This window comes from Bactrocera oleae, chromosome 3 (assembly GCF_042242935.1).
Source record: "Bactrocera oleae isolate idBacOlea1 chromosome 3, idBacOlea1, whole genome shotgun sequence".
Classification (NCBI taxonomy): Eukaryota; Metazoa; Arthropoda; class Insecta; order Diptera; family Tephritidae; genus Bactrocera; species Bactrocera oleae.
The window spans coordinates 501,622-524,417 of record NC_091537.1 but is presented as its reverse complement, the minus strand read 5'-3'; the positions used below and the strand labels follow the sequence as shown (position 1 = coordinate 524,417).

General features: G+C 32.1%; 8 protein-coding genes across 10 annotated transcripts; 3 read left to right on the top strand and 5 right to left on the bottom strand.

Moving 5' to 3' along the window:
- Positions 1–845: 845 nt before the first annotated feature.
- On the bottom strand, positions 846–11,834 carry Naprt (nicotinate phosphoribosyltransferase). 3 transcript variants are annotated; one of them, XM_014231071.3, is made up of 13 exons: positions 11,114–11,834; positions 8,525–8,725; positions 8,105–8,275; positions 7,915–8,041; positions 7,594–7,677; positions 7,391–7,518; positions 6,384–6,524; positions 6,150–6,321; positions 5,341–5,679; positions 3,050–3,315; positions 2,786–2,912; positions 2,435–2,717; positions 846–2,354 (listed from the first exon to the last, which is right to left on the bottom strand). In XM_014231071.3, exons 2-13 carry the CDS (start codon positions 8,613–8,615, stop codon positions 2,277–2,279), a joined length of 2,007 nt encoding a protein of 668 aa, XP_014086546.1. In that variant the 5' UTR covers positions 8,616–8,725; positions 11,114–11,834; the 3' UTR covers positions 846–2,276. The 3 variants fall into 3 exon arrangements, with proteins under 3 accessions (XP_014086546.1, XP_014086547.1, XP_014086548.1); XM_014231072.3 differs by lacking the exon at positions 11,114–11,834 and adding an exon at positions 10,473–11,100; XM_014231073.3 differs by lacking the exon at positions 5,341–5,679.
- Positions 11,835–11,971: 137 nt separating this feature from the next.
- On the bottom strand, positions 11,972–12,914 carry ND-15 (NADH dehydrogenase (ubiquinone) 15 kDa subunit). Its single transcript, XM_014230898.3, has 3 exons — positions 12,770–12,914; positions 12,327–12,544; positions 11,972–12,262 (listed from the first exon to the last, which is right to left on the bottom strand). The coding sequence occupies exons 2-3, from the start codon at positions 12,537–12,539 to the stop codon at positions 12,170–12,172; spliced, it is 306 nt and encodes a 101-aa protein (XP_014086373.1). The 5' UTR covers positions 12,540–12,544; positions 12,770–12,914; the 3' UTR covers positions 11,972–12,169.
- Positions 12,915–12,990: 76 nt separating this feature from the next.
- Positions 12,991–14,739, top strand: Pus10 (Pseudouridine synthase 10). Its single transcript, XM_014230931.3, has 3 exons — positions 12,991–13,125; positions 13,182–13,924; positions 14,034–14,739. Exons 1-3 carry the CDS (start codon positions 13,006–13,008, stop codon positions 14,638–14,640), a joined length of 1,470 nt encoding a protein of 489 aa, XP_014086406.1. The 5' UTR covers positions 12,991–13,005; the 3' UTR covers positions 14,641–14,739.
- Positions 14,728–15,686, bottom strand: Prosbeta4 (Proteasome beta4 subunit). The gene is made up of 3 exons (XM_014230936.3): positions 15,491–15,686; positions 15,206–15,431; positions 14,728–15,144 (listed from the first exon to the last, which is right to left on the bottom strand). Exons 1-3 carry the CDS (start codon positions 15,579–15,581, stop codon positions 14,853–14,855), a joined length of 609 nt encoding a protein of 202 aa, XP_014086411.1. The 5' UTR covers positions 15,582–15,686; the 3' UTR covers positions 14,728–14,852.
- Positions 15,687–16,005: 319 nt separating this feature from the next.
- LOC106614969 (minor histocompatibility antigen H13) lies at positions 16,006–17,951 on the top strand. The gene is made up of 3 exons (XM_036369583.2): positions 16,006–16,371; positions 16,449–17,299; positions 17,359–17,951. Exons 1-3 carry the CDS (start codon positions 16,171–16,173, stop codon positions 17,462–17,464), a joined length of 1,158 nt encoding a protein of 385 aa, XP_036225476.2. The 5' UTR covers positions 16,006–16,170; the 3' UTR covers positions 17,465–17,951.
- Positions 17,952–17,956: 5 nt separating this feature from the next.
- Positions 17,957–19,274, bottom strand: Secp43 (tRNA Selenocysteine associated protein). Its single transcript, XM_014230933.3, has 2 exons — positions 19,095–19,274; positions 17,957–19,029 (listed from the first exon to the last, which is right to left on the bottom strand). Exons 1-2 carry the CDS (start codon positions 19,131–19,133, stop codon positions 18,025–18,027), a joined length of 1,044 nt encoding a protein of 347 aa, XP_014086408.1. The 5' UTR covers positions 19,134–19,274; the 3' UTR covers positions 17,957–18,024.
- Positions 19,275–19,364: 90 nt separating this feature from the next.
- On the top strand, positions 19,365–20,543 carry Noa36 (zinc finger protein 330 homolog Noa36). The gene has a single exon (XM_014230935.3). It carries the CDS (start codon positions 19,503–19,505, stop codon positions 20,418–20,420), a length of 918 nt encoding a protein of 305 aa, XP_014086410.1. The 5' UTR covers positions 19,365–19,502; the 3' UTR covers positions 20,421–20,543.
- Polr1H (RNA polymerase I subunit RpI12) lies at positions 20,442–21,146 on the bottom strand. The gene is made up of 3 exons (XM_014230937.3): positions 20,908–21,146; positions 20,627–20,846; positions 20,442–20,569 (listed from the first exon to the last, which is right to left on the bottom strand). The coding sequence occupies exons 1-3, from the start codon at positions 21,023–21,025 to the stop codon at positions 20,545–20,547; spliced, it is 363 nt and encodes a 120-aa protein (XP_014086412.1). The 5' UTR covers positions 21,026–21,146; the 3' UTR covers positions 20,442–20,544.
- Positions 21,147–22,796: the final 1,650 nt, after the last annotated feature.

Here is a 22,796-nt window from a genome sequence, read left to right as displayed (position 1 = left end):
TTTACAAAATTTTTGGAGATTTAACTATTAAGGGAGCTTATAAACTTTAGTTAAAAAACAAATAAAACTTATTAGAAAATTGGTGACATTTAATTTTCAATACGTTTTTTTTAATATTTATATATGTATGGATAACGCCACATTATTCAGCGTCAGCTCTAATTCTCCTTATTGTCAAAGGGGAAATACTTGAATATATGTTATTCTTGAGGAAGTTTTTTTTTTTTGTTTTCCGGGATAGACACATATTTTTATAGATAAGTATGCCTATCCTTATACATGTTTGGAGTAGAGAAGACAACATTTTACTATAATATATTGCGTTGACGGTTGGTTAAAAACCGAACGTATTGTGTATATATTAGAAATTTGTATATACTGTATTAGAATTTCAGCAAACAAAAAAACATTTCGTTTTTATGTCATTGTTAATCCCTTTATGTACAGCTTCAATCGGAAGAGAAAATAACTGATGCAATAAAGCAAATCATTTAAGTGTTGTTAAATCTGGTTAAATCTAGTTGAAATAAGCATATACAAAACATCCTTGTTATGGAGAATGCGTTGATTGCGTTTAAGTAAATATACTTAAAGGGAAAGTGAGCATCCAATACTCTATTCGAGCACACAATTATCTGACATTTTTATAAATCTTACTGAAGTTTAGTACCGTGATTTCTATGGTCAAAGAAGCAATTTGTTAAATTGAAAACTTTATAGATAAAATATTGCTACAATCGTATAAATATACTTAAGTAATTGAAATGCCAAAGACCTCTCAACAACAAAAGGAACCAGGAGAACTGGGAAATAAAACACCTAATTCTAAAAAATAAAGAAATATATTGAAAACAATAATATTTTTATTAATATTTTTTAAGTTGTAATACGAAAACAGAGAACATTGCCGAGTAGCAATGTATCCACATTACGATTTGCATTATATGACTACTCCTTAATTAACAATTTTTAAAGCAAGAAGTGTACAAATACTCAGATAATTAATCAAAGAACTATAACCAAACAATAAAGAATTTAAGAACATACATATATAAAAGCGGAATAGTAAATAGTGACAAAAATATATAAGTTATTTATCTTCAACGTTAAACAGTTTCATATTATGTAGTGAATTATATACTATACATACATACATGCATACATATGTCCCCACGTGAAAATAAACGGACGGAAACTTAATATACAAAATACATGCATACTTAAATCGATGAACAATCCCTCTGTGACGATTGACAGTAGATTATAAAGATCTTTCATAACAATATACTTAATAAGGATATGAATTTTTGAAATGTACAAGACAATGATACAACCAATAAATTAATAAAAATTTTAAAATAAATATGTGTGTTTCCATTTTTTTTCATGAAGAAAGCAACGCTACAAATTAACGAGTTAATAGTCAGGTAATTTTCTCTATAAAGAGTTTACATATAATATCTCCCAATAATAATAATCGGAATATTACTATATATATATTTTTTTTGTACAAATTTTATTTTTGTGTTTCTAATCTTTTATTTTATAATTGACAAACACAAATCAATACTTGATTTTAAACACACGTTTTTTATTTAATTTTCTGGTATCTCAAAATACGTTTTAGTGTGTACGCTTTGTTGATGTCATAATATGTAACTTAATTAACTACAGACATTATAAATCGAAACTACATTGGGTGCGTCAGGCCGACAAATAATGTTCATTAATAAGAAATTGCCTATATTGTGGCTTACTTAATTCGGAATGCTATTTTAGTTACGCATTCTATACACAATAAAGGGTTTAGAGAAGGGTAAGTTGTGCAAATTTTATTGTTTAACTAACATCTATTAAAAAGCTCATATGTATATACACATTTATGTGTACATAACTGCAATGGCGCTTATTTGCGTAACTAATAATTGTACTTAAGAGTCATGCAAACGAATTTACATTCATATGCATTTACATATAATCGTGTCTGTGTACATAAGGCACAAGACGCATTCCTGATAAGTTGTGCTGTAATCTGTATATATTATTGTATGTATATACATATGTATATTAATTGTATTTTCTGTAACGCGTACCTTATATTTCCCCAATCCGATTTCCATATACATATATACATATATAAACCTACGAATGTATTGAATTGAGAGTTCTAATTGTAATTTGCTTAAATCGGTGTCTATGTCTAACAATTCTTTTCCAATTTTATATTCATACGATTTGCACCATAACTCATTTGGAAAATTAGAAAATTATATAGATCATGAGAGTTCGCCAATCGGTGCGTTTTGTAACCACAAATCGTGGATAAAATTGTATAAATTGTCGCTGACGGCCACCTGTAAGAACAAAATCACAGACAATACATTTATTAATTTGATAAATAAGAATATTATGGGAAAAGTTAGATATTGCATACCTTATAGGGCGTTGGGTTAAGTGTGCGCTTGTGATCATTCCGTAACGTTTTAAGCGAAATCTTTACCTTTTCTCGCACTTGTTCTAATGTAGGTAACTGTTGTAAAATTTTGCCGTCCTTCCAATATACTTTGTACAATAATTCAACATGGGAGGGAATTACATAAGCCCGCTTTGACTCCTGGAAAGGATGACGGCACAAAACTTTTTGACCAACACTTGGAGGTGGTTCCGAAACCTTCTGTAGTAAATCAATTAGGGCATGTCCATCAGCACTGTATAATCTGGAAATATTCGGCCGATGTATGTAAATAATAAAATGTGCCATAACCAATTATAATACAATATGTACCTGAAAGCATTCTTGTTACCCGGCATCGTGACCTTTTCGACATCTTGGCTCAATTTAATGCGTGGTTGTCCATTTATTTCAACTAGCTTGTACACACAACCGAGGGCTGGCTGTCTTTGGCATGTTACTAAGAAATAGTTTTAAATACGTGCATTATTCTGTGCTAATAGATATATACATATATATTCTTTGGACATAGTAACAGATACATACATATATATATATATATATATGTACAATTTCATATATGCACATAGAGCTTACCTAAATGAGTACCGATTCCGAAACAGTCAATTTTATGACCCTGCTCATTCAAGCTGAGAATGGTGTCTTCATTGATGTCATTCGATGCAACAATTGTTAACTTATTGAACCATGGCACCTTAAATCGATCGGCAACCTTTTCAAAAGATTCGCGTGCCAAACAAGATAAGTAAGCCAAATCGCCGGAGTCTATGCGAATACCAACTGCATGATATCCCAAATCGTTGAGCGCCAATGCAACAGCACAGAAATTCAAAAGCCCGCTTCTATGGACGGAATTCAGTTGAGAGAGAATAGGGAGTATAAAATTACAAATGCAAACAATATAATCCAGTGAAATTAAAATTTTATAATATCGTGTATTGTTTCGATATTTAACTAGTTAGATACGCCTACAAAAATATTACTAAGTTCATGAGACCGTTCCAATATTGTCCAAATTGGTCTGTGCTTACTAATATCAAATCATTTTCATAGAATTCTTAGTTTTTCAAAATTTTGTAGCAATTCCAATCATATTTCCTCTTGTCCATTGGGCAATATTTGAACGGTCGGCAGTTGATGGTTACATGTTAACTATTAAGTAAATATATTTGACTTCAAGAATCGTGCTTTTGCATGTTTGATTAAAATACTCCAAAAAGAGCGAATGTGTTTAAAAGTGAAACTATTTTGCTGCTTCTGCTAGGAATCGGTAAGCTACAAGCATGATTGGTGATCATATATCTCATCCTAATTGTATTATTGTGTGCACTTGAAGATTTGTTTGTTGATATTACAAATCGTTTATACATATGTATCTATGAGAAATGTGTGCAGCTACGTATTTAAATCTGTGTTCTAAATAAAAAATAATAATAATAAGTTAATATATACTACTGTATGATCACACGAAAGCTAAAAAAACAAAGTTAACTGTTAAACTAAAAATGCACAAGAAACACATAAGCCATGCAGTGTGCTCTCTCGGACACAATTTCACATTTTTTCTTTAAATATGGATAAACAAAAGACGGGAAAAGACTCATGAAAATTCAAAGACAGAAAACAAATGTAATTTCTTGCTTATATAAGACATGTACCTTTTCGTCCTTATGGGTGTAACTTTATATGAATACGTACATAAGTATGCACCACATTAGTATAGTCGACATTTTGTTAACAACAAATGTTATGGAGATAAACTATGGTATACGCATTTTGTTGATGTATATAATGAAGTTTGTAGTAGAGCTAACACATTAAACTAAATATTATGGCTTTACACATAATATGTGCATATGTGAGCCGCCTTCAATCCGCATAATGCACACACAACAAGCGTAATATATGGTACTGATGTTTTAGTTGGCAGCACGCATGATAACAAACACTTTTATGCTCGTTTTTGTTTTGTTTTTTGTTTTTATTGAAGATATATTTATGGATTCGGGTTTACATACCTCTGCCAAAATAGTGCCGGGAAGTCATTTATATTTAATTTTGAGGATTTCTCATTTTAGTAAATCGTTATTTGTGTTCAAAGGAAACCATAAGTAATTTTTCACAAACACATCTCAATATTAATGTAGATTAGGTATGCATGCTTAAATACGTATGTATGTACTGTGTATATGTGTTTATATGTTAGAAATGGGATACTGGTGATCAACAATAAATGTACATTATATTTAAATAGACGTTTCTGTTTAAACAAATGTATGGTATTTAATAATATATGTATGTATATAAATGAATATCCATTCCTTAGACAAATTTATCAATTGAACAATTTATCAATAATACATTACAAATGTTATGGACTTTAAATGCAGGAACGGATCCAAATAAAAACGTATGGACTTACGCATTAACATTTACGTTATGAGTGTGGATGTTTAGTATTATGGAACTTCCCTGTATGTACCATTGTAAATTTATGTATTTTAAGTTTAAGAATTTTAACCGTAAAATTAAAAAATAACAAATTATTGCTATATATGTACAATACATATGGTAGAATTATAAATTCGTTATTTTCAATTGATAGCAGCTCGAGAAAAACGTGTAAATGCAGCCTCGAAACTTGAAGTAAATATTACTTCACTTTTTATGTAGGAATTCAAAGCACCTGTTTACGAATATCGGCGTATTAAAATACCAATATTACAATTATGTTTATCATCTAAATTTTTTTAATACATAAATGTATGTATAGTAATGTATAGGGCGAGGAATAAATTTAATCGCAAAAATATGATAAAAATATTAGAGAACGCTCTCGAGAATTTTAAAGCCTAATATTGATTTACCTGAATGACTTCGCGACATATTTTGGCAGATACGCGTTTGGAGCAGAAGTTAGAGTTTGTCTATCGGTTGTCTTGTTTATAGAAATGATATTAGGTTTACTGGCTGAATTTAAGAGCGTACTTGATTTAACTGCATCATTAAGGTCCAGCAATGCACCAATACATTGTCTTTCATTCGTAGCAACTAGACTTTCATTTTTAGCAAGCACGTCATTTGCAGTAAAATATCCATTAACTGTCTCCTGCAGAATGTGGCCGTTAGATTGTGACAAGTTCATAGGAATATCGTAATTGTTTGTCACACTTTTGTCTTTGCTTGACTTCGCAGTTTGTACTTTGCTGTTAAATACATTGGTTTATATGTACATATACGAACTTATTTCGCAAACTAAGTAAGCTAAACATTTATATAGCGGGACAAGACATAATAACACATTTTATTAATGAAATATGATATATGATATACATTCATATGTATATTATCGCTTATCCTACCCGATTTGAATAGGCATAAACGTGTGAATGTTTATAATGACGAATCCTAAAAATAGAACACTTAAATATGTTATATGGACGTGCATTTTCTATACTGTTTGTATTTTGTACCTATGTATGTTGCATACATACATTCATGTATGTATACTACTAGCTTTAAATTTGTGTTTAATTTGACTTGGGCTAAAGCTAAATACCATATTTGTGATAGCATTTCATAGAAAAGTATGATATGTTGTTCAATATGTATAAATGTAAACAACAAAATATAGAAAAATTGTAGTTCCGAGAGAATCTGCCTAGAAGCGAAATACCTCTTAACATCGTACGTATCGACTAGCGCCATGAATCCATCGGGAAACGCTATAGCATAGGACACCATAGCCGCCAATTCACCTTCACTAGACTCCTCCTGTGATACGTCCAGCACTTGTGCTAATGCCTGCCGATGCCGGACAGCGTGATCCAATAGATCACCAGTTATACCTGATGAATTAATTCAAGATAATGGTCATCAACCAAATTATTACATGAATGCTTCGATATACCTGTTGTCTTATGTCTTAATAGACGGGTTTTTAACTCTCCAATTCCAGAAAATGATGTAATATAAGCATGCGCATGGGTGCCCTTGACAGGTATATTGAAAAGTTTTCCTGCCAGCACGTTAGATGTTCCATCGAAGCCCCCTTGACAACAAAATATTACATATGTTTAATAGATAAATGTATAAATATTTCTCACGAAAAATGCTTTAATTGTATTAAGTTTATACACTTCAAATATAAATTTATATATTGTACACAAAAATACAAAAAAAAAAAAAATTTTGTAAAGCACAAAAACGAAATCTCTTTTTACATAATATGTTTCCGTGATATATTGCACAACGCAAAAAGTATAGAAAAATTCTATAGTATTACGCATGGTCCTTTTCGAGGGTACTTTCATACGTCAGACGTGAAAAATAGCCCGACACCAAATGGTACGCTAATTGGGCAAAACAAATGCTAAATATGGGCGTACTTTTGTATGGATAATGCTTTCAAAACAACTTTCCATTTGCTATTTTCTGAAGGAATTTCCGCAATCAAACAAAGACACTTTTTGTTGTTTATTACCTTGAGTAATGCTCAATAACAATAATCGCAAGAGTATGAAATGCACCTATACATACATAGGCATGCCTATGTATTTAGGAACTAAATGTGTTTGTAAATATATAAAGTGTTAATTTACTCTTGACTCATGCTCCATGATATAGTATTGCCGCATATAAAAGTGGTTGCATGCAAACACATCATCAAGCAATAGTCGAAAAATTATTTGCAGTGGGCAAATAGTTGAATCATTTAAATCAATGAGACACCTGTATAGGTGATGGATCTATAACACAGTACTTTTAATTGATTATATGTAATAAGCATGCGATTACTACCGTGGCAACGTGTAATTTGATTGCAAAACTAATTCTTATAGCCTTTCAACTTTTTCTGGTGTTCGTAAAAGGAAAAATAAATGTCTAAATTTTAGCAATGGAATCAATATTAAATACCAGTGTAAGAATATTTTGATGCCGATAATCCTCCATCTGGGCCTTGAGCACGTCGTAGGCCGAATTCTAAAAGTTTCACATGTTTTCCAGCCACCATACGATAACGAGCAGCATTCGTGGCCATTAAACTAAAATCAATCAAAATTAAATGTGCTTGAAATTCATAGATACGGTTATGTAAACGTTTAAAAAAATTAATGTACCTCGCATAATTCACCAACGTCAATAATGTTGTTTCCAAGAGCTGCACAATTATCAAAGGTCCTTCAACTTTGATAATAGGTACCCTGTTTCATTTTATATACAAATATTTAATTGATTTTATAAATATATTGTACTTTATCAAAAAGTTCATTGTCATTAAATTATTGTGGAAATATATGTATGTGTATACTCGTATATGTAAGGACGGAATATTTGTAAACAGTACTGCAGATAATTCATAAATTATTTATATCATAAAAGCAAAGACCAATGTGCATTAAAGCTTTCTCATTTTAAAAAAGAAGTTAGGGTTTGGTTACCTTGGAAAGGCCACTGTACCCTCATCGATGGCGTATAAAGTAACATCTTTTGCCGTCAAACTGGCTAAGTATTCAAAAAAATCATTTTCTACACCTTCCGGTAATGTTTGCCTCAGATAGTCAATATCTAATAAGAAAATATTGTACAATTTAATTTGTTTTAAATGATATAATAAAATAGAGTATTCACCGCTTTCTGAATAGTGGAAACTATCTAAAAATTTGAGACATTCCTCCAGTCCAGCAAATATGGTGAATTCTCCATGAAACGGATTCGTTCGAAAGAACAAATCAAACACCGATTGGTCATCAGTTTTTCCCGACTTCCAATAAGCGTATGCCATCGTAATCTGATATAGATCTAAGAAAATACATTATTTTGTTAAAAGTTGATGTAAAAATTATCATTTAATAAGTAAGTAGCGAGTAATTATATACTTGTAATTATGACTGCTTATGTACTTGTACATATGGTATTCTGACAGAAAAAAATAATTCTTATGAAAATATATTACAGTTTTTCTAGACAAATATTTAGTAATAGATGACTATATAATCTGAATGGATGGGGGTTAGGAGAATATACTAATCATTTATTAAACGGACTCACCTGTCAAAAGAGGCTGGACAACCCCATTTTGATTCATGCGTCCACGATCCATAAATTGACCACCCGAATTAGAACTTTGCCCTTGACTCATTTTAATACCTTATCTCTTTTTATTCCGAAAATATCCGCATGCAGGTTCTTGTTGATTTTCAAGTTTAAGTTTAAGTGGAAATTAAATTATTGACTGACTTTTTAATGAATCTGAAAAATTATTAGCTTACGTCACAAGCATGTATTGAATATTAATTACTATCATCAATACCTATCTTAGTTCATATAACAAAAATGATATTTTTATAAAAACTGATAAATAACAAAATAGTTTGTAACCTTTTTACAACGAAATAAATCTCCATTATATCCTATTTATATTTGGTTGGTTATTTAAATAAATTATATTTGAAAGGGATCTATTGAGCGCCAACTATACCCTAAAGAGAGTACTACAGGTGTACTCTCTTTAAAGCGTTACATGGCACACATATTGAAAGGCACTTAAAGTTGTGTTATTTGTGTTGATCAAAATGTAAATATGTAATAAAAATATTACATAATGCTATAACTTAATATCACTTCACATGGTGTAGATAATTTACGACTTGACTGTTCTTTTTTGCTCTGGAAAATGAAATTAGCATTTATGATTCACAATGTATGTGCATTAGTATGTATGTACATCAAATTTATATTATTTTAATTGATGAAATAGTGTTGAAATAACACTAGATAACATAATATTCTTGTCAACGTATAATGCTAAAACATCGAATTTTTCTAAGAGTCCTTATCAAGTTTCACGTCTAAAGTCAAAGACATAGTATTGCCAAATAATAAATATACAGTTTCATCTTGTGGTGCATTAAATATATACACATGGTAAATGTGTGTATATGCCATTTAAATCTAAAATATTGCACTGGTCTATAGTGGTTTTGTTACCCTTAATATAAGATCGATTTTGGATATATTGGTGCCAACACATGTTCATTAAAACTTATAATTTTCCAGTTGACAATTTCTTTATAAGTAATCTGCCATCATAACTTTTCTTAATCACTTTTAGATCCTGGCCGAATTTTCTACAAATGTTATTAAAACAAAACAAACCCATTGATGATGTTTGATGTTTATTAAAACTCTCAAACCTTCCGCTTTTTCGCTTATTTTCGGTAAGGAGACTGATAGTGTGGATCACGGGATCTTTGTGTGGGCAGAACCTTAACCATGACAAGAAAAATATTCAAAAAATTTATTCAATTGTACAACTCATGAAAAATATTGTCTGAAAATTTCAAGCCGATCCGAGCCTAATTTCCAAATATGTATGGGCGTTTAAAGCTCGTAGTTACGGTCGACTCGACTTTCAGAAACTTTAACCGCGTTTTCTCAAATTGCTTTTTTGAAGTCGGTAGTCAAATTTCTCGATAACTTATGAACCGATGGACTTCAAATTTTGGATACATACATACATCTTTTAAACATGTTATAAAGGGTAAGAAAAATTCGAATTTCAAGTTTTCTTAAAATCCTTCGTTCAAGCAATACTGAATTTATAATATTGAACGGCTGAATTTATAATATTTTTTAATGCAAATTTTTGTATATATATATAATATTTATGTTGTAGCTTCAAAAATCAAAAATCCAGAAAAACGACTTCATTTTAAGTTGCAAGACACATGTAACCCAAATATTTTAGCTTTAAATAGACTATAGGTGTAATTACTCTAAAATACGAATGGCTGATGATTATTCAGAGGATAAAGGTAATTGAGGGAAAATGACTTAAACTCAGTCTAATCTTACGAAGAGCCTAAGGGAATATTGCAAGTAATGCTTTCTTTTAAAATGTCGTAAAATCCTAAAATTTGTTGCAGTATATTTTAGTACCCACTCAACGATTTTTATTTCCTTCCATCCATTTGGCTTTACGTCACATATCACTTACCAAAGAGAGATTTCACAACAAATGTGTTTCACCTACTCGGTTGTACTGGAACTTATTTCTTCACCCCTTTAGGAAAATTTCTAAGAGAAATTTTAATTGTACCATTTACTGAGGAATGCTTATTTAAGATTTTTATTAAATTTTATTTAAGATTTATATTGTTGTGTAAATAATACAGATTTCTAGGTACAAATGTCTGTGTTGTTCTTATCATTTTGGTAAGAGTTTATAAGCACTTATGAATGTATTTATATACATACAAATGTTTATCGTTACTTATGCTTATACACAATCCACTTATACATATGTATATACGTATTTGTATAATTAGAATATCATGATTATCCACCGTTATGTTTATAACTATTCGCTCACTGCACTTTTAGCACTAAATAAGACAATGACGACTTTTTTAAATTTATAACCCCAATTTTGTTTATTTTGTGTTACTTAGCAGCGACAATAAAACGTTTATACAATGAAGTAAGCACTGCATTGGTTTTGCTAGCAGTGCTTATAAGAGCGTTAAACCAATCAAAAGTGAGGCACATGTGAGGCACAACTGAAGGTTGCATGAAGGTCGGAGGGAGAATCTTCTGTCTACTTATTTTTCATGATACTTTAATGAAGTTGAAACTTACACAAATAATTGTAATCACATACATATAGGTAGCATATAAAAGTCTCACAGGATAAACAATTAAACATCTATTCGTACTCGACTTTACATTTGAGCTTTCCGGTTTTACTAAGTTATTAGAAGTATTTTAAAATGTTAAATTTTTCAAAACTTTATACTGATATCCTATTTGCGTATACACTTCCAACTTCCTTCCGTCACAAATTCGCTAATAATTTTCCCTCGTTAGAGAATGTTATTTCTGATAAGAACACGTCTAGTATGTGTTTATATATATGCACAAGCACATATGATTATAAAAATCTTCGATCTGTCACATCTGACACTTGGACAAAATATTCAAGTAAGACATTCTCTGGTAAGACTATGTCGATAAAGAAGTATATTCATTTGATTGCCAGAACCAGAGCAGAGAACGCCAATGAATATATAATGAATATAATATTCATTGACGTCCTCTGCCAGAGCTATATTCCTTTATGCTGTAAGAGTAACTCCTAATACCAATAATAATGGAAAAGGCCTGGATTTATATTCGGCATTGAACTGTCAACCCAAATAACTTGAGAAATGGTAATTCTGATACTTTCTCCACAACAGACAATGGATATAAGAGCATAGAACGTAAATGAACGTTCATTTACATTATATGATACGAGCACATATGCACCGCTGCGAGTTTTGATTTTTATCCAATATATTTGCCAACACCTCCACACATGGTGAAGATAACCGGTGGTTGGTGTGACTTTATGTGCCCGTATTTTATGTTTGGCTAGTGCCAGCAACTATAGAAGCATAAGACTGACTGAAAAAAAATTAAGTTGAAGTTTTACTCTTGAAATAATGTTTACAAATATTTTGAATGACGTTTTTCTATTCATGCATTTGCAGTCATATAAATGATTGAAAGGATTTACTATCTATTTACTTTTACTAAATATATTGCGGACCTTAACCAATAGACATACTATTTTTTTATATGCATATGCAGAACAAAATTCTTTAGCAAAAGCAAAATCCAAACTTTTCAAGAAACTTCATTAAATTTTGTTCATTAGAAAGCATCAACTCTAGGAGGATCCGCAAATAGTTCTTCCTTTTTACGGTCACCAAAATAGTATTGTTTTAGCCGTTCATTACGCATTGCCTGTAAGTTATGATACGTAAGGGTTTGATTGTTTTGTTCTAAATTTACACACATTAAAACTTACATGGAACCTCCTTAGTTGCTTCTGTACACCAACACATTCACTGAAATCTGCAATAATATCAGTACACATTTTTTGACCCCTTTCAACTCCGTAAGCTTCAAGACATTCCATCATTTCCATTTCCATCTTTCCACATTTCTCATAGGTTTGGTGATTGATCAAACATCCAGTCAAATCCGTAAAAGGAGTACGCAAAAATGGTCCCAAAGACATTGCAACTGTTGAAGAATAACAAAATAAATCTTCAGATGTATTTGAAAGACGGTTTTTATGCCAAAGGAAATTATAATCTGTGTATATTACAGACTAGTTACAGACAGCTCTAAAGCAGTGACGTAACATTTCTTTGATATAAGGTAGACTTTCCTGAGGACTTATGCTAATTAGTATTGTAGAATATCCACAATTAAAAAATCTTGATATTCAGAAAATGCTATATCTACCTCTTTATAAATAGTTTATTTTATTTGGTCGGAAATAGTAGCGGAGAAAATTGAATAAACTAAATTATTATGCTTTAGAAACGTCAAAGCTCACAGCTGTTCTATGGTAATATAGTCACTGACAACGCAGTGTAACGCTATGCTTTAAAATTCTTCAGGCAGGTAAAGAAGTGTGATCAAAGTGGCTTTCTTCATACTAGTTTAATACGTGATATTTAAAAAGTAATGTTATTAATATGAGAAATCAGGATCTGATTGATTACCTTAAATGCTGTAGTGTATGCCAGTTTTGCCAACTACGTTATCTCAAAGCTCGTGGCAATGAATATCAAAATAAACAGGAGTATTTTGATCGGGTACCAAACTAAAAATCGAATACAATTTAAGAACTATTCTAATTTGAATATTTCAGGTTAATGTCGATTATGACGAGGAAATTGACTGGACCGGGGATCCTGCTAATAAAAAAAAACGCCAGAATGTCTGTCCAACATGTTTGGGCTTATTTTCAGAAGATTTTAAAGAACAACTCCTTCAATCCATAGAGAGCACTGACATCGATAAATATGAGTGCGATGGAATTGTTGTTGCTATTAGTATTCCGATAGTTCTACAATTACGCCAATTGTCCATGTGGTACGCCTTATTAGATAAATTTGGCGATAATATTAACTTAGATCGGGCACCCGACGTATCTTTGAAAGAAGCAATAAAGCTAATTTTGAATCCGACTATTTGCGAAAGACTAAATAAAACATATGATATCAGCAATGGCTTAATGTTAACTATAAATTTAATTCATACGGAAGAACAGGAAGGAATCACTCAATTAGAGAAACTGAATAGCTTGGTTTATCCACGAAAGAAGGGTCAGAAATTGGAAAAAATGTCAAGATCATTAATTGAGAAAAAATATACACCTCTAAGAGTAAGTTCCGAGTTATTCAAAAATGCATTCGTTGTGCCTCCGTCGATACCAACCGAAAGTCTTAGATTCGATTCAGTTTCTCTAATTGGACCTGTAACCTATGTAGCTGGGCGATATAGAAAGCTTTCCCGAAAACTATCACATACGCCATGGGTTTTGAATGGCGAAAGAGTAATGGACGACAGCATAGAGGAGATTATTATTCGTAATATAGCTCATTATTTTTGGTAAGGAACCACTTTAATAAACAAATATGCTATATTATCTATACAAATATTTTATTTTACATTGGATTGCTTTCATCATCATGTAATACTATTACCTCTTTTATTTTAGTGATGATCAAAAAAAAGTAAACTTTATGTCAAGTGGTAGAGAAGATGTGGATGTTAGGTGCCTTGGAGCAGGGCGACCATTCGTGCTGGAAATACCCAATGCTTTTCGATCGTCACTATCTTCTGATTTAGCCCGTCAAATGGAGGAAAATATAGATGTCTCTCAGAAGGTATCAGTTCGCGATATTCAGATAGTTAAACGAGAAGAATTAATACACATAAAAATGGGAGAAGAACAAAAAAGAAAATGCTACCGTGCACTTTGTCAAATCAGCACCATAGTGACGGTAGATATTTTAAAACGGCTGGATTTTCAGAATGGATTTGAAATCCAACAGAAGACTCCGATACGTGTATTACATCGTCGACCACTCCACACAAGACCTCGAACTATATATAGTCTAAAGCCATCAGTTTGTAGACAAAATAAAAAATTAATTATCCTTGACATCGTAACACAAGCGGGAACATACATTAAGGAGTTGGTTCATGGAGAATTTGGACGAACTACTCCATCAGTGGCGTCATTGATTGGACAACATATCGATATCATAGCGCTTGATGTAGTGGAAATAGATTTGGATTGGCCCCCTTCAGTTTGCACATGATATAAACCTAACTAATTATTTCCAAAAAGAGGATATTTCGTTGCTATATGTTGATATTTTTAACTTCAAATAAATAAATACAGCATCTATGTATTTAAACTGGTTCGTATATTTGCTTTTTTTGAAAAATTTCCCAAAAATATTTAAAGATAAACCACGTTTAAAATAAATCAAAAGGATATGGTGCTGATAATGAAATCAGTTTTTTTAAGTTAGTTACATATATTTTTGGCATTAATGTCGGGCATCCACTTGAAACCATCTTTATTTACGATAGCGACTTTGAAATTTTTCTGATTTATTACAAGACGCTTTTGTATTTCCTTAACGCAGTGCTCAAGAATCGTATAGGCTTCGTTTTGGTTTAAGCCATTTTTATATTCTCTGTCAAAAATACTTTGACAAAACATTGCTCCATAGCCTTGGCCACTGTATTTTACTTCAACAGAATTAGCTAAATAATCGATGAAGTACAATGCTGATTTCTGTGTTTGTTCATCATAGCTAAAAATTTAATCACTTTAAGATTATTATTCGAATATGCATGTATGAATATGATTTTTACCCCGCTATCATCATATTAACTTGGTATGGTGTTCTGCTACGTAAGTAATCCGCAAGATTCTTTCGAGTAAAATGTGCTGCCTCTTTGGGTGACAGTTCGTAGTTGTTTCGCATTTTGTACAGCGCAATATTTTTAGAAATAAATTCCGTGAATTGAACAGTATCGCCAGATTCGCCCATTGTGGCAAATACAAGACTGTTATTTATCTTGTGAATTTTATTTTCATCTAGTAAATTAGATATATTAGATTTATCAATGTTCCGTTACAAATATTTATTTATTTACCTTCCTTCATAACAACTATGGATCGAGCTTGAGTTGTTTCAGCTGCAACAATGGCAAAGTCTTCTCCACGTATTCCCAAAATTGTCTCCATCGTTTAAAGTTGTGGTTATTTTATTTATATTAATCTACAAATTTCCAAACAGAATGTAGTTATAGCCGGGAATGACAAGTCAATTCAGTTATTTGTACGATTTATAGTAAAGTTGGTTGTCCTTACATCTTTGTCGATAATGATGTACACTTGCTGCTTTTGAAATATTTAATTGTACTTACGCAGAGTGTTCACTGGGAAAATCTTATTATTATCACATATTACTTAACTTTTCTTTAACACTTTATACGATCGTTCTAATATGTTATAAAAAATATAAATAGAGTATTAAATTTTAATACATACAGCATTCTTATTAGTTTGATTACCATTTTATTGTTTGGTAGGCGCTTTGGATTAGATATGGTATCCCAAAACTTATTGACACGTTTTCACATTAGTGCCAACCTGTTTTGACACATCACTACCGCTGTCGGTAAGAAGAAGAGACGGTGCAATATCTAGTACAACACTTTCTTTTCTATATTATTTGTGGTGCATGCGTGGTCAACTTGATAAAATTTATTTACTAAAATAATCATAGATAAATTTAGCACAATAATTGTTAAAAATTACATAGCTTCGCTAAATGTCCGATCCGGTGGTGGAAATCGTTACTGATGCCGTTAAAGATGCGGTGGAGAATGCAACCAGTGAAACTACAACAAATGAAAAAATTCCAGCCACACCAGAGGGCATTGTAGTTGCATATGGAAGTTTGGTGGTAATGGCCATGCTCCCAATTGTATTTGGTTCAATTCGTTCAGTTAAATTGCACAAACTCAAAAAGGTAATTAGATATTGTATAAAGAAGACTAACTCTGCACATATAATACTTAGTGCAATAACAAATATACCTTATTTCAGGTGAGTGGCGAAAAGGCCGAAACAATGACCAAAAAAGATGCAATGTTCTTCCCTATAATCGCCTCAGCCGCTCTCTTTGGACTTTACATGTTCTTCAAAATTTTCTCTAAAGACCATATTAACCTGCTACTCACTGGATATTTCTTTTGCTTGGGTGTTATCGCATTAGCACACTTGCTTAGTCCCATCGTTAATTCATTGATGCCTACGGCAGTACCGAAAATTCCTTTTCATATGCACTTTACCAAAGGTGAAGGAAAGCAGAAAGAGGATATTATAAATTATAAATTTTCAACGCATGATATCGTATGTTTGGGCATTTCGTCTGGGATCGGCGTATGGTATTTATATAAAAAACATTGGATTGCCAATAATATGTTCGGACTAGCTTTTGCTGTGAACGGAGTTGAACTACTCCATCTTAACAACATTGTTACCGGATGTATTCTTTTAAGTGGTCTGTTTTTCTACGACATTTTCTGGGTATTTGGAACAAACGTGATGGTTACAGTAGCCAAAAGTTTCGAAGCGCCAATTAAATTGGTTTTCCCACAAGATTTACCCACAAACGGCCTAAGTGGAACTAATTTTGCGATGTTAGGATTGGGTGATATAGTAATTCCAGGTATTTTCATAGCGCTACTATTACGCTTCGATCATAGTTCCAAACGAAAAAGTCGCATTTACTTCTATTCAACTTTGGTGGCATATTTCCTTGGACTTTTGGCGACTATTTTTGTAATGCATGTATTTAAACATGCGCAACCAGCACTACTCTACCTTGTTCCTGCGTGCATGGGTACTCCTTTGTTGGTGGCGTTGGTGCGAGGCGAACTGAAAAGTCTTTTTGCGTAAGTTTTATAAGTATTATTATTATATTACTTAAATATTAAATAAATGATTGTTGCAGTTATGAGGATCATCCCGAGGAAAAACCTGAGAAGAAAGAGAATAAAGAAATCTCTGGTAGTAGCAGTGGAGCAAATAAAAAGAAAGAATCAAAAAAAGCCAAATGAAATTCCTTTGGTTATAATTCGTATTATACAAATTTTTTAAACGAAATATTTATGGATCGTATTTAAGAAAAATACTTTTTTAATGAGTTAATATTCTATTTACTCGCATTTCTGTTACGTAAATCGGTCCAAACCAAAGTTTTTTCAGAAATGTATTGGTAGACATATTCATTTATTATAAAGAATACAAAAGACTAATTACAAACATTCAATTGGTTTTCAACTCCGAATATTAATCTTATATTTTTTATCAACTTTAGATATTTATTGAATATTAAAATTGAAGTTTTTTGGTTTTTAGCATAAGCTTTATAAGTAATAATGAAGGCCAAACTATACAGAAAGGAATTCGACGCACAAGAATTTATATAAAAATTGTGTATGCATGTATATGAAAATTGATCTGAAACTTAAATTAAAATCCGATGAAAATTTCTTAATTAAAATAAAAAAAGTTCTTACAGCGATAACTTGTTTAAGTAAACTATTCACTTGAAAGTTTTTACTTCATATTTATTTCTTGAAAAATTTTAAATCTAGTTATGTTTCTTTAAAAAAAATCAGTATGTTTCCAGCTGTTCAAGTGGGAGCCATTTTGAACTCTCTAGAGCATCATATAACAGACGATCTGCATCTAATGTCTCCCGATTCAATTTGTCTATATCCAGTGTATACTTGTGTTCCACTAAAGCGTAGTCATCGTCTTCACCAACGTTAGTTGTATTATTAGCAGCAGCTGTAGCTGCAGCTTGTTGTTCATATTGTGCCGCACGCTGAGCACTCCACGCCTCGGCATGTTGTGCCAATGTTTGTGGATTGGCATGAGATTGTGCCATTGATTGTTGATAATATGCACTGTTGGGATCTGATATAGCTCCTGCTCCACTCTGATCATAATATCCTTGCCAAGAATTATAGTTCTGCCAATAAGTGCTAGTAGGATCATAGTATTGAGAATAATCCGCAGTTGTCGCTGTTGTGGTCGATGTCCCAGTAATACCAACACCACCATAACCATAATTACTGGTTGTACCAAGTGCAACCCCTAATTCATTCTTTGGTTTTGGGACAGCATTACAAATTTTTATGGGTTTAGTTCCTAACCCAATGTATCCATTCATATCATACAATGCCGATTTTTGTTCGTCCTCGATTCCAAATCGTACGAACCCGTAGCCTTTCGAAAACCCAGAACTATCCAAAATTACTTTGGCGGTTTTTATAGACGTATATTTTGTTGAAAACACCTTATAAAGTTGATAATCATCGACATCGGAGCTTAAATCTCCAACCCATACACTGAACTCTCGTTCGTTTCCAGGAAGTTTATATGAATTACTTGCGCTATTTAATCGAAAACGAACAATCGGATTAGTTCCGGGTATAGGTTTGCCATTTAGTTTATGCATTGCATCCATTGCACTCTCGTCAGTCGCAAAATTAACAAAGCAATAACCAGCCGGCTCACCCGTATATTTGTTCCTCATAAGTCGAACTGTTGTTGGCTCCTCACCCATTTTACGAAAAGCCGCTATTATAAAATTTTCCGTCATGTACGGCTCCAACTAAACTTATTTAAAATTGGGATATATAGAGAAATGCTTTAATAATGTAATTATATTTTACTTACACTACCCATCCACAATTGGCAATGAACAGATGACGACATCTTGGGATTGTTAAGTCCTTTCCCCAAAGTAATGTGGGACAATAAATGTATATATTAAATTATAGACTAAAAGTTTATTGCGTTGAAATGTTTAAGAATTGAACAACAGTAACGAATAATATTTTTGACAGTATAATGTTTATAAGCCAACTCGTTCTCGTCGGTGTCGTAAATGTCAACATGTGACATTTATTTTAACTTTGTCAATGCAGTAATTCACAATAGATGTTAGCTGTCATTTTAACCGAAGAAAGAGGTGATGAATTTTTAATACTTTTAATTGCCATCACTGGTAAATGGAATGTTAGATAAACTTGCTCAGGTGGCATTTGGAGTGATTTAAAGTTTTGTAGAAGTGACGAATATAAAATGCCGAAAAAGAAAACTGGACAAAGGAAGAAAGCTGAAAAGCAAAAATTGCGTCTCAAAGAGATCAGAAGTCGTGAAGTACCACTTGCTGACATGCCCTGTAATGCACCGATGGAATGTGAAAAGTGTGATAAAAAGCAGAAGAGTAGAGCATTTTGCTACTTTTGCCAGAGCCTCCAACGCTTACCAATATGTGCCCAATGTGGAAAGATAAAATGCATGTTGAAAACTGGCGACTGTGTCGTAAAACATCCCGGAGTATATACCACTGGTCTTGGTATGGTCGGAGCGATTTGTGATTTCTGTGAGGCTTGGGTGTGTCATGGAAGGAAGTGTCTTCAAACACATGCTTGCACTTGTCCTCTGCAAAATGCAATTTGTCTCGAATGCGAGCGTGGAGTTTGGGAGCATGGTGGTCGCATTTTCAAATGTTCATTTTGTGATGGATTTTTATGCGAAGATGACCAATTTGAACACCAAGCGTCGTGTCAAGTTTTGGAATCGGAGAATTTTAAATGTCAGAGCTGTAACCGGTTGGGCCAGTATTCTTGCTTGCGTTGTAAAACTTGTTACTGTGAAGACCACGTGCGAAGGAAAGGATTCAAATATGAAAAGAATAAAGCTATTCCGTGTCCGAAATGTAATTATGAGACTTCCGTCACAAAAGACTTGAGTATGTCAACGAGATCTCATAAGTTCGGACGTCAACAACAGGGGGCACCAGTAGATAGCGATGACGAATATGGAGGATTTTCATATTACGGCGCAGGTGCTTATGGTGCCAGTGCAAGCTCCAGTTATGCTCAGGAAAATGAAAGTGATGAAGACGAGTATGTTTACGAAAACAGTGATGAGGATACCGAAGAAGATGAGGATAGTGACGAGTCGCAGGAAGCAGACCAAGACAAAGTTAAATAATAACAATAAAAAGCGACAGCGTTTTAATGAATTCGCATTTACTATCAATAAAAAAATTGTATATGTATGTAGTGCAATGAAATAACCAAAATAAAAACATACAAATATCAAATTTGCATCGAAGTTATGAGTTTTCAGATTCCTTAAATCTGCAAAAAAAATTATTTTTTAAATTTGTTTTTAATATATATAAATATTGCACATACTTGCATTTAAGACATGTAAAGAACACAGTTTGCCCTTCGTCAGCAGAACGCAGCTGTAATGTCGCATAAGACATTTGCATATTGCCACATTTTGGACATTTGCGTTCAACAACCGGTCCTTCCGCTTCATCATCCGAGTAGCTTATAGCTTTGTCAAATAACTTTTCTGGATTGTAACTGTTGAAGTGTATAGTGTACTCAACGTCTTGTGATCCAAAAACTAAAAAATGTATATATTAAAATTAGTTCAAATTGTACTTTAATTTCACAAAACACTTTACCGTCTGGAGGAAATTCCTTTTTGCAATTGTAACATACAACATATCCCACTGTATTTAACTGTGGAAGAATGGATCCACATACTGGACAAAAACCGGGATGTGAGTTGAATGTCTCCATATTTATGTTTTGATTAGAGTGCAGACCATAAACTATCACTTTATTTGAGCTTACACCATCGTAAAGGGGTAATATTATACCATGTCTTACACGTGAAATTGTCAGTTTTATATTGTGATCTAGTAAGATCTTACTAGATCACAATAGTTTAAAGCATTTAAAAAGTAATGTCGATAAAGAAGTTTCACGATTTGCCGCAATCAAAGAATGTTGAATATGTCGAATGGGATATGTCGATAGAGATAAAGAGATGCCCAACTTATCTCTCTCTGGAAATGAGAGCGCAATTGCTAAACGTCAAAACCTCCTAAAATGTCAAAGTTTAGCATTTGGGAACAGAGAGACGGGCCAGATTGAAATCCTAAAGAATGTCACTAATAAAAATTGAAAATCAATGAAAATGAAAGAAAACGCGAAATCGAAATGTTAATTTTCAATTGAAAATGATAAAAAACATTTACTAATTGAGAGTTAACACATTTTTTCACTTTTTAAGTATTGAAAGTTCGAAAATCAGTTGTTTTAATATATCACAAAATCACAAAAAAGGGCTTTAAATAGTTTTTTCATATGTTTAACGGATACACGTATAATAATATTTAATCTTAATAAATGTTGGGTATTTTAATTTAAAATCAAAATATTATTATTTTGTCCGATCTGGCTACAATGGAAAATGTTCTAAAAAACACTAATTTTGAGGCGCTCTCACACTGGGAAGATATTATATCTTTTTTAATGCAATTAATATTGCAAATGGCAATAGCTCACAAATAAATATTGCCTGCGGATGTACTACGTAAAGTTATTTAAAAATAATGAGAAACGAAGAATAAAGTGAAGAAAAAAACTTGTTATCAGCTAAAGTGTGCAACGTTTACGTACTTTAATCACTTATAATATCATATCATACCTTATATATCATGTCCTAATATTTTTTTTTACAAACAAGGCTACTAGATTATTAGAGAGAAGGAAATGAATTATTTAAATTAAATTTGATGCCAAATGTAGCAACATGGATTAAAATATTGCAATTTCCGAGATGTTCAGCGTTCAGTTGTTGCTTGCGCCTTACAGGCTATAATGCAAAAGATGAGCTCTTACTAAAGAAATTCATTCCTTTCCCCAATAGAAAGTACGAGTTTAGCGTGCATTATTTTCCTAAATATTCCTTGGAAAGATAATACTCATTATTGTACATCAAATTATCTATTCTTTTCCCCGCACTTTAGAAAACTTGAAATGGTTCGTCGATGTAAAATTTAACCACTAAATTGTTTGGAGGATCTCCCAATAATTTTTCAAAACTTTCAATTTAACAATGAGAGAAAGAGGAATTTTGAAACTAAGAAAGTGTTTTCATGAATGTCTTGAGCTGCGCTTCCATTTAAAATAAAAAAGCGCTCTCTTTGACTAAATATTAACAATTAAAAATTTAACGTTATTTTATGTATGTATGTAAGTATTTTCGAATGGTATATGGTATATTATAATGGTAAACGTTCATTCTTATACATTTGGATTTTCATACATACCTATATAAGTAAGTATGTATGTGTTTATTCATCTTGTTCGCGGAGCGATGAGTCACTCAGTGTTATTGTCGTTAGCAATTGCGCTAAAACTTGTTCTACCAACTGACCATGAACTTTACATCAATAATCCTTTTGTTTGTTCGTATATGTACCAATTACTTATGTACATACATACATACATATTGTAAGTCTTTTAGTTAAAAAAAACATTAATTTACTTATAAGCTCTTAAC